The following is a 12,677-nucleotide window of genomic DNA, read 5'->3' on the forward strand; positions in this document are numbered from 1 at the left end:
ATTTTATTTTTATGATTAATTCAGGGTTCAAACCCAAAACCTGAGGATAAAAATTAAAGACCGCCCCCAACGAAGGACAATCGTGCAAATTACCCACAAGACGACTAACCCTATTCTTCTTGTTTAGCCCAAGAATTTGGGTTCAGTTGTTTTGTTGGACCAAATATCTGGTGAAGTAATTGCACGGTTTGTCCTTCAACTGGACTGGTCTTTAATTTTTGCCCTTCAAATGAGCTGGTCTCTAATTTTTCCTTTCAAATTATGATGCTAACTTAGAGCCCGTTTGGATTGGCTTAAAAAGGTTTATAAATTATAAAAAAAAAATAAGTGATAGTCTAACTTATACATAAACTTTAAATGGGTCAATTATTTTTTTGAGCTTATTTTAAGATTTAAGTAAAACACTTAAAACAAATTTATAAAAGCTTTATGTGCCCAATCCAAACGGGCTCTTATACCCTTCTCGAGTTTGAAGGACAAAAATTAAAGACCTACACAAATTATGAATAGAAGTGCAAATGACCCATATCGGGTTGGGTTGTGGGCCTTACATCATTAGGTGTACTTTTCAGGATATAAGGCCCAACATGTGCTGTAAACAATTCTGCCTTAGCCACGAACCTTCGATGGGACAATACACTGTGATTTCTCTGATATCTTGAAAACCCCTGCCCTCTTTTGTCCTTTCCTTTTACTATTGGGATCTTCATATTTTTGGCCCAGCTAAGAAAAATTTCACCCACCTAGCTATAATTGATGTATACCTACTGTATATCAAATGTATAATTAATCAACCCTTATTTTTCTATGTTAGACAACTGATTCATGTCGATAAATTATTAAGCTAAAGTAAATATACGTGCAATAACTAAACTTGTTAGAGGTTTTTTTTCAAAAAAAAAAAAAGGAGATGACCTGCCACTACTAGAAATAGAGGTTTTTCCCACCGATTTTCAGTGAGATATTTGTGCTATAAAACATAATTTTGCTACCCCATTCCCACCAAACCAGCTCACTGGCAAAACACATGGTGGGGAACTTCCTAGTTTTTCCATGTGAAAATACTACGATTTAGGTTTTTCCAACCGACATTTAGTGAAAAATAGCCACTGAACATTTCTTCAAAGGAGAAATTCAGTGGGAAAATAAAGATTTTTTAGTAGTGTGCCAATACTATAAAAAAAAAAAAAGAATTATTGTACCAAGACATACATTAAGGTGGATGTCTTAGGCTACTTCATACTATGTGCTTGAACTAGGTATGAGGTCCTTTCAAGAAGATATTTTGGTAGGAATTAGGAAGGATTCTTTTAGCTTCAACCTAAATAAATTTACGTTTTTTTATATAATCCGTAGGCAGTGGAATTAATTGACACATTATAAAGAAACAAAAGAATACCTGCCAGCATCAGTAATCATGTAGTGGAAGAGTACTCCAGTTTCTTAGTTATGAGAAGTTAATATACCTAACATGAGTCATTTGTGGCCTAATCACAATTATTAACTTAATGAATACCAGAATTTAGTTTCTTGTTGCTTTCTTATATCTGATTTTTTCTTATTATGCATCATGCATGTCAAAGGCTTAACCCTAATCAAAAGTCATTCTTTATTTATGAAACTTTCATACCTGATCAAAGTGCATCACATATACGTTGAGAGTGTCTTATTGATTGATTCTGATAATTAATGCACAAGCATACATTGATTACTTATATTCTATTCCCAAATAATTAGTTCAAGTATGAAATTAAATTTCTAATTACTTTTTGCGATTTTTTCATTGCGCCAATGCAGGATTTTGGTCAAATATGTTTTGTAAACAGGAGGAACAAGAGACACGTAAAAAAAAAAAAATGGAACGGTAGGCAAATCAAGAATTGTTGTATATATTGTGTGATTGGTATTATCTAAAAGTTCAAATTATTAACTGAAATACAACGCTTCTATTTAATTATTGATCATTTATTTATTTGATGTAGGAAAACAACATGTCCACTCACATGCTTGACCAAATAAGTGAAATATTTTCTCTGCAATATCTGACCTTTTAAATTATGAGATAACCCATTCATAGTTGCTTTGCAACACATTCGCTTCATGTATGCGTGGTTCATTTACATGAGTCAAGTATATATGAAAGATAACAGCGAGACTCAAATTAGGACTCCGCCTACTTTAATATGCAACTTGCATATGTGAAATATGAATCTAGATATTTACCTTTGTTGACACACTCAAAAATTTAATACACCAAACATACATGTATGTTTAGGATCAGAAAGGAGAGAGATGATGCAAGAAGAAACATGAAGTGAACAAAAGCATATGATCATCGTTGTCATGAATTAAACAGCAAGTAGCGTGCCCCAATTCTTTATAATCTTATCCACGGTTTCTATATATGTGGAAGATAGTCATAGAGCCTATCATTCTTGATTTGCTTATTCTTGTTATTATTTTATTTTTATTTCCCACCTTCTATGTTTGTCTGACGTAATTTTTTTTTGGATCTAATGATCTATCTCAGCACAATGGGTTGTCTTACCTGTGCATCTATATATGACACAACTTTTGTCTTCTTCTGTTAAGTTTTGAGCTGTTTTGTATTTTTTTTATTTTTTATTTTGTGGTGGTGGTGGGGTGTGTGTGTGGTGTTGGGGGGGGGGGGGGGTTGGTTGGAGAAAGTAGATACTAATGAATAATTACTTTTACTCCAGGAGTTGCTTGTACAAACAAGTTTGAACCTACTTGCATTTAATCCTGCTAATGAATAATTACTTTTAATCTAATTCCTATGAGTTGTCTAAGGTCTTGTTTCTGGCGATTGCAGATTCAATGTTGAAGTTCAAGTGTAATTTAGATATTTTCATCTAAGTTGGAAATGAGCTAAAAGGGTTCATTATTTTACACTCAATGTCTGGATATTATAACTTCGAATTTTTAATGCAGAACTAAAATTATTTCTGAGAATTGATTAAATTTGCCATTAATTCTAGAGTCGCATAAAGAACAATGGATGTTATTTTCAGAAATCAAATTTACATTGACTTGTGCACATAAATACAAACTACAGATTGATATGAAACAGCACGATAAAGCCAAAATCACATTCGTATAGGAAGAGGAAAACCTTACTAAGAAGAGATTTGCTACGTGGAGCTTTAGAAGTAATATTAGTGTCATTGCATTGTAGAGTAGTAAATGTGCATACCTGATCATACTAATTTTGAGTGCGGCAATGTACGTAGTTGAGGAGATAATCGTGAACAGAGGATATGTTTTAGAGAAAAATTAGTCGTACTCGTCAACCAAAGTAATGCAAACTATCGTTACATGTTATAGTATATAACTTATTTTATTTCAAGTTTACAATTTCACACTTAAGCAAGCTTATTTATAAATATCTTTTAAGTGATTTGATAGTATAATTTTTTTATTTTTTTTACTTGGTATATATAATTTAAACCCCATGTGCGGTAGAAGTTTTTTACATCACTTGCCAATTTTCTTGTCGCATGGTGATTAATGTCTGGTAGAAGATAAGGATGGTGTATAGTCACTTGCACTTTCTATCTCTCAATTGTGGCTGCTATATACATACAGGCATTTATGGTAGTTCAGATAAGAAGTCGATTTCAGGACAAGAACGTCAAGATTACAGTAAATTAAAGATGTTGCACTTTGGTGGAACTATTTATAGTGGTAATCACTAATAAGAAGTTATCCATGAAAACGTTCTTATCTTATCTGCTTGCAGATAATAATTATCCTTACGAATAGTATACTAATAGCTGGTCAGCTTAAGACGTAAGAACTTAAGCAGGCGTTTGCTTAAAAAGCAGTAAAAAAGATTGTTCTTTTGCAAGGTCGGAAATGAAATTTCAGAAATCTATTTTCAACTAGATCGGCCATTAACAAAATAAAAGTTTTTCAGTTGTGACGATATAAATTGTTATGCTTTTAATAATTTGTTCAAACAATTTTAAAAATGTTCTTAATTCAAAAGATTGTGATTTTTAGTACTTTATGTAAATTTAATTTGTAAAAAATTAAGAAATTGACTCCGAGTTTACATTAGAAATATGATTTGTTGATTGTATACAATTTCATTGGAACAAAGGGAGTAACAACGAAAATAAGGAACACAAAAGAAAGGGGTAACAAATTAGGTGATGATAATACCATAACAAATATGAAGAACATCATCAGAAGTGTAATACATAAGTTGTAAAAATACAGTATTCTTATTTTCGCGTTGTTCATGTATGTAACATCCCTGCTATAGTTCCTAACCTCGTTTGACATGTGTACTACATATACATTATTATATTATAAGAAAAGATAAGGCTCCTTATTTTGTTTCTGTCATATAAAAGAATTCACAAGAAAATTGAGTAAAATGGATATGGGGTGAAGTTGACAATAGAGATCTGATAAGCTGGAAGGCGCGGCGAACAGCAAGTGCATATGGGCTTCGACATCTGCCAGATTTCAAGTCATAAATATTTGGCATTGAGTTGATTTAGCCACATGAAAACTCGTTATAAAATTCACAAAGTAAAAGAATATCCATAACTTAATTCGAATAACGTGACATTGAAATTGATGTTTTAGGAATGGATGTCAATTTTGAAATTTTTTTATTTAGAGAATGCGTGGATGGGAGAAGGTCTTCTTCATTAAGTAAAAAATTGAGGCCAAATTAAAAGATAAGCTGGCAACCGTGGCTATCCGCAACCTACCAAAATGATAACCGAATTTTTCCAGAATATAACTAGGCCTAGCCATCTGAAAAATTTCTAAAGTTTCCAGTATTTGAAGTTTCACGTTTCGCCAGCATTATTCCACGTTAGATGAAATGTATGATGAAAGTGATTAGACTAGTACCTTATCGATTATCACTTTCCCTTGGAATAGTTCGCACTTAATTGTTTGTGATAAAAAGATGAATCTTAGACTTAATTGAATTCAAAAGTTAGTTCAGATCAATTTTGTATTTTTTTTATTAATGTGGGAATAACATCCCTCACACGATTGAAAGACTGTTGGGTACACTATTACTAATTGAGATGGGCTAACTTGTGGGAGCTAAGGATTACCCATTTAATTATTGTCCCGACTAATAAAATTATAACAAATTTAGACTTGCATCAAATTTCTTCTTTTCTTCCTTCTTCTTTCCTCTTTTCCTTCCTCCTTCTCCTCCGCCTTCATTCTTCTTCCAATAACTATTTTGAGTTCTTATTTGTAGTTGAATTGATTTTGTTGAATTTTTTTCTATAAAAATCATTGTTGGGTTATACTGTGCTTGACAAAGTCGGTATATTAATTTTTAAAAGATTTTGATAGAACCTGGCCTTTGAAAATTATTAGGTTGAACTTGACAAAGTGAAGATATCAAATTTGGAGTTACTTAGCATTGATTCGAGATCATTTTGAAGCAAAAATGTTTTTGTAAATCTTTAAACTATAAATGATTATCATCATCAGAATTTTGTCCACAAATCCTGACAGATCGTCAGAATGTTACTCTAGATTCTGGCGAAAAGGTTAATTTCACACCATTTTCCTTGTCGCCGGAATTTCGCTCCTGATTCCGGTGAAAATATTATTTTTGCATCATATGTTAAATTAAGATACAATTCAATGGTGACATTAAACATATTTATTTATGCAAGTTGCGCATAAAATATTGGCTTTGAACCTCATTCAACCTTAAAAACTAACCCAAATGGTGAATGTACTGTAATAAAAAGAATAATTGTAATCTCTGATCCCACCCACAAACGTTTGGGATTACTAATCGTGTGTGTTCTTTGTCGTCCCTAATGTTTGATTGACTAGGGTAAACTCGGAAACAAACAAAGGGGACTGGTTGGTGGAACCATAAATAAGGAGTATTATTATTTCATGAATTTAAATATTAGAGAGTGACTAGAGAGTGAGTCAGGTACAAATAATTGAAGATGAAATTGTCCAAAATGCCATGAGCACTCATTCTGGATAAATCCTTTATAATCCATTCGGTGGTAGTAACAAAAACCATTGGCGTCCGCCGCGTATATGCAGCGATTCCTCCTTCCTCAATCAATCATTTCGTTGTTAGTGGGTAGGGTACGTTGGACCTACCTATTCTCATAAACATTAATTTAGGATCATATCAGCGCCGGTTATGATGTATTTGTTCAATGTTTTAGTTAAACTTTTTTTTTTATTGTTGATTATTATTTCTTAACATGACTGTCATACTTTTATAAAGTAAGTCAAGAATTATGATTGAGAGGATAAAAAGTCTGTGTTTTTTATACTAATCAACTGATATTAATTTGAAAATCATTATTCTACCCGTGCTCAATTTAAATTTTTTTCTTTTTTTATATGTATTAATCTTTAATTTCACAACAAATGTACCAAAAACAAATAATATTAACAACTAAGGGTATTATCATAGAGAAAATATCTGTGCCTTTTTTTTTTTTTTTGGATAGAATCATGCACTCAGGCTTTCCTGATAGTATCGCACTCAGGCTTTCACCTCCCTTTTCTGAACCACAACCACCAAAGCCTTTAGAATAAATTGCACAAAGTACATTCAATTTCTATAAGACTAAACATGACCCAAAATCTCTTGTATTTTTGTTAGTATATTTACTGCTTTATTTATATATATCTCAAAATTAAAATGATCATATAACAAATATAGCATTTGCAATGAATAACAAAACTAAATCTCGGCATATTATATAACTCAACATGCATATTCCCATTTTAGTGACCAGCATCTCGATAAACATCAAAATAGCATCGGTCCACATGTTGCTACCTTTTCGTTCAGTCTCTTTTGGTAGGCCACCATCCCACGAGATTAGGATTATAGGATAGGATACCCGAATATTATGGGAATAACAAATTCGTGTGAAAAAAAAAACAATACCAGAATATTCGAGTATATCCATAACAAAACTAGGTGATAAATAAAAAGATGAAAACTTGGGAAATAATTGACCTTGACTGACGTGTATCCATGCTGTCTTGGTGTACCCTTTTAGACTTGCGATTTACTCCAACGAATGATCATATGCCACGCTGGACAGATGGGCTCCACGCGTCATGTGCATGTACATCCCACGTAAGACTTGCGGTCCCACGTTTTTGGGCATGGTCGAGGTATATAAAGCCACTTCCTAAGATTGATCATAAACACAAATATTTTAAGGGAGCTTTATTTTCTTTATTATCCCATTAAATTATTTAGAGGCAATGGTTGGAATATTGGCTAGGAGACCATTCAGTCACCGGATTTTGACCTGGGATAACCGGGAAACTGAGATTTCCTGCGAGCCTGCGATAAATAATTCAGATACAGTTTTCAGTTTTTTGGACGAGGAGGGTCAAAGTTCATCACCTGAAAGTGTTAACGATGATGTTTATGTTAAAAACGAAGACCAAGATGAAGACGAAGAAAATGAATACAAAGAAAACGTTGAAGACAACCAATTCTGGGAAACTCAACATCAACTTTTACAAGTAAGTTTCAACTCCTAATTAAGGGGTACGGTCTGGTCTTTTCTGTTTCCTAATTTTTAGCGCTCTTAACGAAATTTCTCTTTTTTATTTACGTAGATAAATCTAAGGGGCAATGTATATTTCTTGTTTCTAGATTTTCTTCTTTGATTAACTCAAATTCTTTTTTTCTTTTGCAGGCTGTTTTATGCCGGACAACATCATTAGAATCACAGATCCGAAGCATTACTAAAGAGACAGTAAAAGTAACAAAGCAGTCGGAAAATGGCTGCAATTGCCGGAAAATGGTCAACGATGTTTGCCGGAACTGTCTGATGAAAGAGGTGTGTAGTCGTCTACAAAATGCAGGTTTTAACTCTGCAATTTGCAAGTCTAAGTGGAAGAGCTCACCAGATATTCCCTCAGGTAATAATCTTGCACTTGCAGTAGTAATTTACATTTAAGTAGTATGTCATTTGTAAGAATATACTAGTAAAAAGGATTCTATTTTTAATAATATAAGTACGTGACAACTATAAATGTAGATGAACAGTTAGATATATGTGTTTGCCCCGAAATTGGGTAATCAATTGAATTTGTAAGTGGGTATAGGATATGTCTTGTTGTTATGTAAGTTAAAGGAAGTAGAGATTAGGAGGCTCTCCAGTGGAGCGGCCAAAGATGTAGATCTTTATGAGCACCGTATTATACGATTAGCAATAATCCTTGAAAGGAAAATGGCCTTGGCCGAGCAAATGAAAGGGAGAAAGTATATTGAGATTCTTTTCTTACAAATGTTCTTTGAAATGTAAAGAAGGAGCCAACCCTCAAAGGAGGGTGTCACCTATTTAGTCTCTCACATGTGCCTACACGTGTGAAATGAATAAAAATAATCATAACAAGGACGGCCTAATTTCCGAACTGATGGTTGGTGGCCGACTACCGACGTGCACTCACATGCACCCATATATAATAACGACCACCCGCCAACGATTATCGTTGCATTCAGTGAACGTCATCAGGCGCGTTCCTCACTTCTCCCATCCGGTCATCACTTCAATCGCTATATCCGGTTTTCACCGTACACAATATGCACCACCAATTCATCTAACTTGCAAGTTGCACAATTAATATACCCACTTTTTCTCTCCCTCTGACTATCTAAAAAAATCGTTGTTTTTGTGTGGCAAACTGGCAATGACATATTCTTGATATTTTCTTCGAACAGCTGCAATCTTATGTACTATCTTTTTAAAAATAAGCTAGAAAAGAAAGTAAGATAAATAAATTGAATATAGAGAGTACTATAATGTGGAACTAACACTTGTTCGTTACGGTGTTACAGGTGAACACGCATTCATAGACGTGGTGGACAATTCGAGTTCTAAGAAAGGAGAAGTGAGGGTAATTATTGAATTAAATTTTAGAGGCGAATTCGAATTAGCCAAAGCAAGCGAAGAATATAATCGACTGGTCAAATGCCTGCCAGAAGTGTTTGTTGGGAAAATCGAAAGATTACTATCATTAATCAAGATTTTGTGCAATGCTGCAAAGAAGTGCATGAAGGAGAAGAAAATACATATAGCACCATGGAGGAAACAAAAATACATGCAAGCTAAGTGGCTTAAAACAGTCGAACGAAGGGCAGCAAATAATAAAACAACGTTATCCAACGCTGATTATACAATCCCACTGCCACGGCGGCCAAGGGCATCCATGCTTACAATGGATTTGTTGGAATTTTTGCCTAATTTACATTGCACTGCAGTTGTGGCGTAAAGCTAGGGGTATGAACATCAGTTTGTATGATCCATAGATCTCTGTACATTTGAATTAACATTCGTTTTCTTTGGTTTGGGGGGAGGGGGTTAATATTTTTTTTTTTTTCTTTAGGTAATTTCAGTTGGAGCTAATTAAAATTCTTGAAGTGAAAAGCGAGCAAGTTCACCACAATTAATGTCCAATTTCAGTTGAGTTGTATCTTTAGATCCTTAATTAACGGATTTACGCAAAAATCCATTACATTCTTATTCCTATAAAAATGACAATTTGCTTGCGAGGAGATGACACTTTTTCCCTTGAGCGTATCAAAAGCTAATTAATCAGCATCCTCTAGAGACCCCAGGTGTTGCTGACTTGCAGCTGTAACAGATTAAAGGAAAAAGAAATAAGATACGCTGAAAATGGAGAAAGCAAATGAAAAGAGAAATAAAGGCAAAAGAATTAGGAAGTTACACTCCTGTTATAAAAGCTGAATGAAGTGGCCAGAAAGTGTAAATAGTACTACCGGCCGTGAGCTTTAACAGATCAATCGGTCAATGGGGCCAAGATGTAAGTATCTTAATTAGACGGACTAAAAGGTATCTTAATTAGACGGACTAAAAGGTAACTTAATCTTTTTAATTTCATCTTTCAACTTAATTAAGATGGACTAAAGGGTGACTTAATCTTTTTAATTTCATCTTTCAACTTAGAATTTCATGAAGGCAGTTGAATAATTGAACTAATCATAAGTTGTTTTAGTATTTTACTAATAATAAACAACGCTTCAACACAATTAAATAACTTGATATTGATCAAGGAAGAATAATAGGAAGAAATGTTTGGACTACCTATACCTAAAGCGTTTGACCATATTATTTTGTTTGATGTGGTTGTGAGTTTCTTAATTTCAAGCGAGATATTTTTGGAAGGGGATAAGAAGGATTCCCTTTCCTAATATTTGCTCCATCTGAAATTATTATCGTGTTTACTAAAAATATTTGTTTCAAATTATTTGTCATTTTAGAAGTTCAAGGCATAACTATTCATCTTTTTTCTATTTTATCCTTAGTAGAATTTTGTCATTAATAGAAATAACAAATAATTAGAGTAAATATTTAATGGAGAGAGATTATAACTTAGACATAAATAAGGGTAAATAGGTCAAATACTCTTTTTAATTAATATTTCTTAAGAGAAGTGTAAAATAAAAAACAAAAGAAATAGATAATCTGAGACTAAGGGAGTATTGGCTACTTGAATAAATCGGTTATATTTGACATAATCGATATGTATTAGCTGAGTTAATTTAACGATTTAAGTTACTTCCTCCGTCCTAAATTATTATCCTTTTCAAGAGTTGATTTGACAACTTTTTGAAATTAAGTTGAATTTATTTAAAATAATATTTTAATAGTAAAATTTATATATTTAAAAACTATAGAAAAAGCACTACAAGTTGTAAGTTTTCTCATGTCAATATGATGAAAAAATATATTTTAAACTATTGGTTAAATTTAACATAATTTGACTCGAAACATGACAACTAATTTAGAATAGAGAAAGTATATACATCAATAGTGTAAATAAATTTTTTTTGGTTTAATTTTTTACACTATCATTGTCTTTTGATCTTTTATAGAAGATCACATCTTTTTTTTTTTTTTTTTTTTTTTTTGTTAAGATTAACGCCAATTATGTAAGTATAAGGAATTAATAGCAATTGCATGCCTTTTAAATGATCTAATAATATAATTTTCTTATATTAATATCGGTACATAGAACTTATACGCTTAATTTAATTGGAAGACTGTATGGATAAAAATTGAGCCTTAACACGTGGACCAACATTTGATTGACACGTGTCAATTAAGACAATGGCATAGAAAGAACTAACGGTAATGCCGAAGCATGTCATCTACGAAGGGTAGTGATACCGGCGACGTGGTCAATGAAGAGAACATCAACGGAACAACATATGAGATCCTCTTGATTACGCATTAAATAAAATTAATGCAGTAACGGCGAAACAGTTTCTAACAGCCAGAATTAAGGAATTAAATGACAATAATTAATTTAGCAATTAATGATTGCCGTTATATACACACAACGGGAAAGGCACCAAGAAGGATCAAAGACCTATAAATAGTACTTTCTCTTGTGTATCTAGGCATCAGATACTTACTGAAAAAGAGACTATTCATGATTACTTTCCACTTATTATTATTATTTTTATTATTATACTATTAAGCTCGCACTCATTCTTGGAAAAGGAGAAATCCATTACTACTATTCGTCACAATTGGCATAAGTTTACTTTTTCTCTTTATTTACTTATTCTTATTCAATCTTGAATAACTTGCTTGTGTTAATTCAACTATTTTTATAGAATTGCTACCAACTGTAGTTAACCTTATTTAACTTTTAACACAAATTTAACTATTTGGGCAAAATATGATTTTTGACTCAAACAGTTTGGCGCCGTCTGTGGGAATTCTACAGTTGGCTTTGTAGTTTGATCTCTGTTTACACAAGTGTTATTACTTTGGTATTTTCTTCTGTCCTTGCATTTCAGAAATGACGGAGTAAAATATATATATATATATATATATATATATATATATATATATATATAAAAAACACTTGTTGCTGTCAAAGTCTAAACTTGGAGAGAAGCTGCTGATCTACTTCGCCGTCTCAAGAAGTATCGGTAGAAGAAAAAGGTAAACAATCTCCAACTTATTATTTCAGGAAAAAAAAAAACACTTGTTGACGATTGAGACTAGGTATTCTCATTTAGAAAAATTGGCCTTTGAGTTGACAGGAAGGTTAGTCAAATGGGCAGTCGAACTTAGTAAGTTCGATACAACCTACCGACCCCGATATGTTATAAAGTCACAAGTCAATTGATTTTATAGCTAATATTAGTTCGAAAGTATTGTTATATCTTGAGAAAGAAGCCATTACGGTTTCGGGATCATTCTATGAAATTTGGACCTTTTATATAGATGGGTCATCGAATGAAAATGGTTCGGTATTAGGCGTAATTCTCAATGTTCTGACCAAAGAAATTTTATGCCAACCCATAAAATATGCAAAGGAACTAACAACGAGGCCGAGTTTGAGATCGTTATTGCAGGTGTAAAATTGACCCTGGACTATGGAGCGGATAGCGTCAAAATTGTTTTTGGGAATCTCAGCTAGGGAACTATTAGAGTACGATGGATAAAGATTCTCAAGAATTTGTTCGGCAATACAAAAAATGCCAAAAGTATGCAACGGCGATACATAAGCCTACAGAATTTCTCCATTCAGTTATCTCCTCATGACCATTCCTGAAAGGGGGACTTAACGTCATGGGACCATTCACAAAATCCAAAGGCGTTTACGCAACAATTGGGCAAACATAA

General features: G+C 32.9%; 1 protein-coding gene across 1 annotated transcript; it reads left to right on the forward strand.

Annotated features, from left to right (window-relative positions):
- The first annotated feature begins 7,197 nt into the window (after positions 1-7,197).
- LOC132045151 (uncharacterized) lies at positions 7,198-9,486 on the forward strand. The gene is made up of 3 exons (XM_059435693.1): positions 7,198-7,530; positions 7,707-7,932; positions 8,852-9,486. The coding sequence occupies exons 1-3, from the start codon at positions 7,264-7,266 to the stop codon at positions 9,283-9,285; spliced, it is 927 nt and encodes a 308-aa protein (XP_059291676.1). The 5' UTR covers positions 7,198-7,263; the 3' UTR covers positions 9,286-9,486.
- The last annotated feature ends 3,191 nt before the right edge of the window (positions 9,487-12,677 follow it).

Source organism: Lycium ferocissimum, chromosome 2 (assembly GCF_029784015.1).
Source record: "Lycium ferocissimum isolate CSIRO_LF1 chromosome 2, AGI_CSIRO_Lferr_CH_V1, whole genome shotgun sequence".
NCBI lineage: Eukaryota > Viridiplantae > Streptophyta > Magnoliopsida > Solanales > Solanaceae > Lycium > Lycium ferocissimum.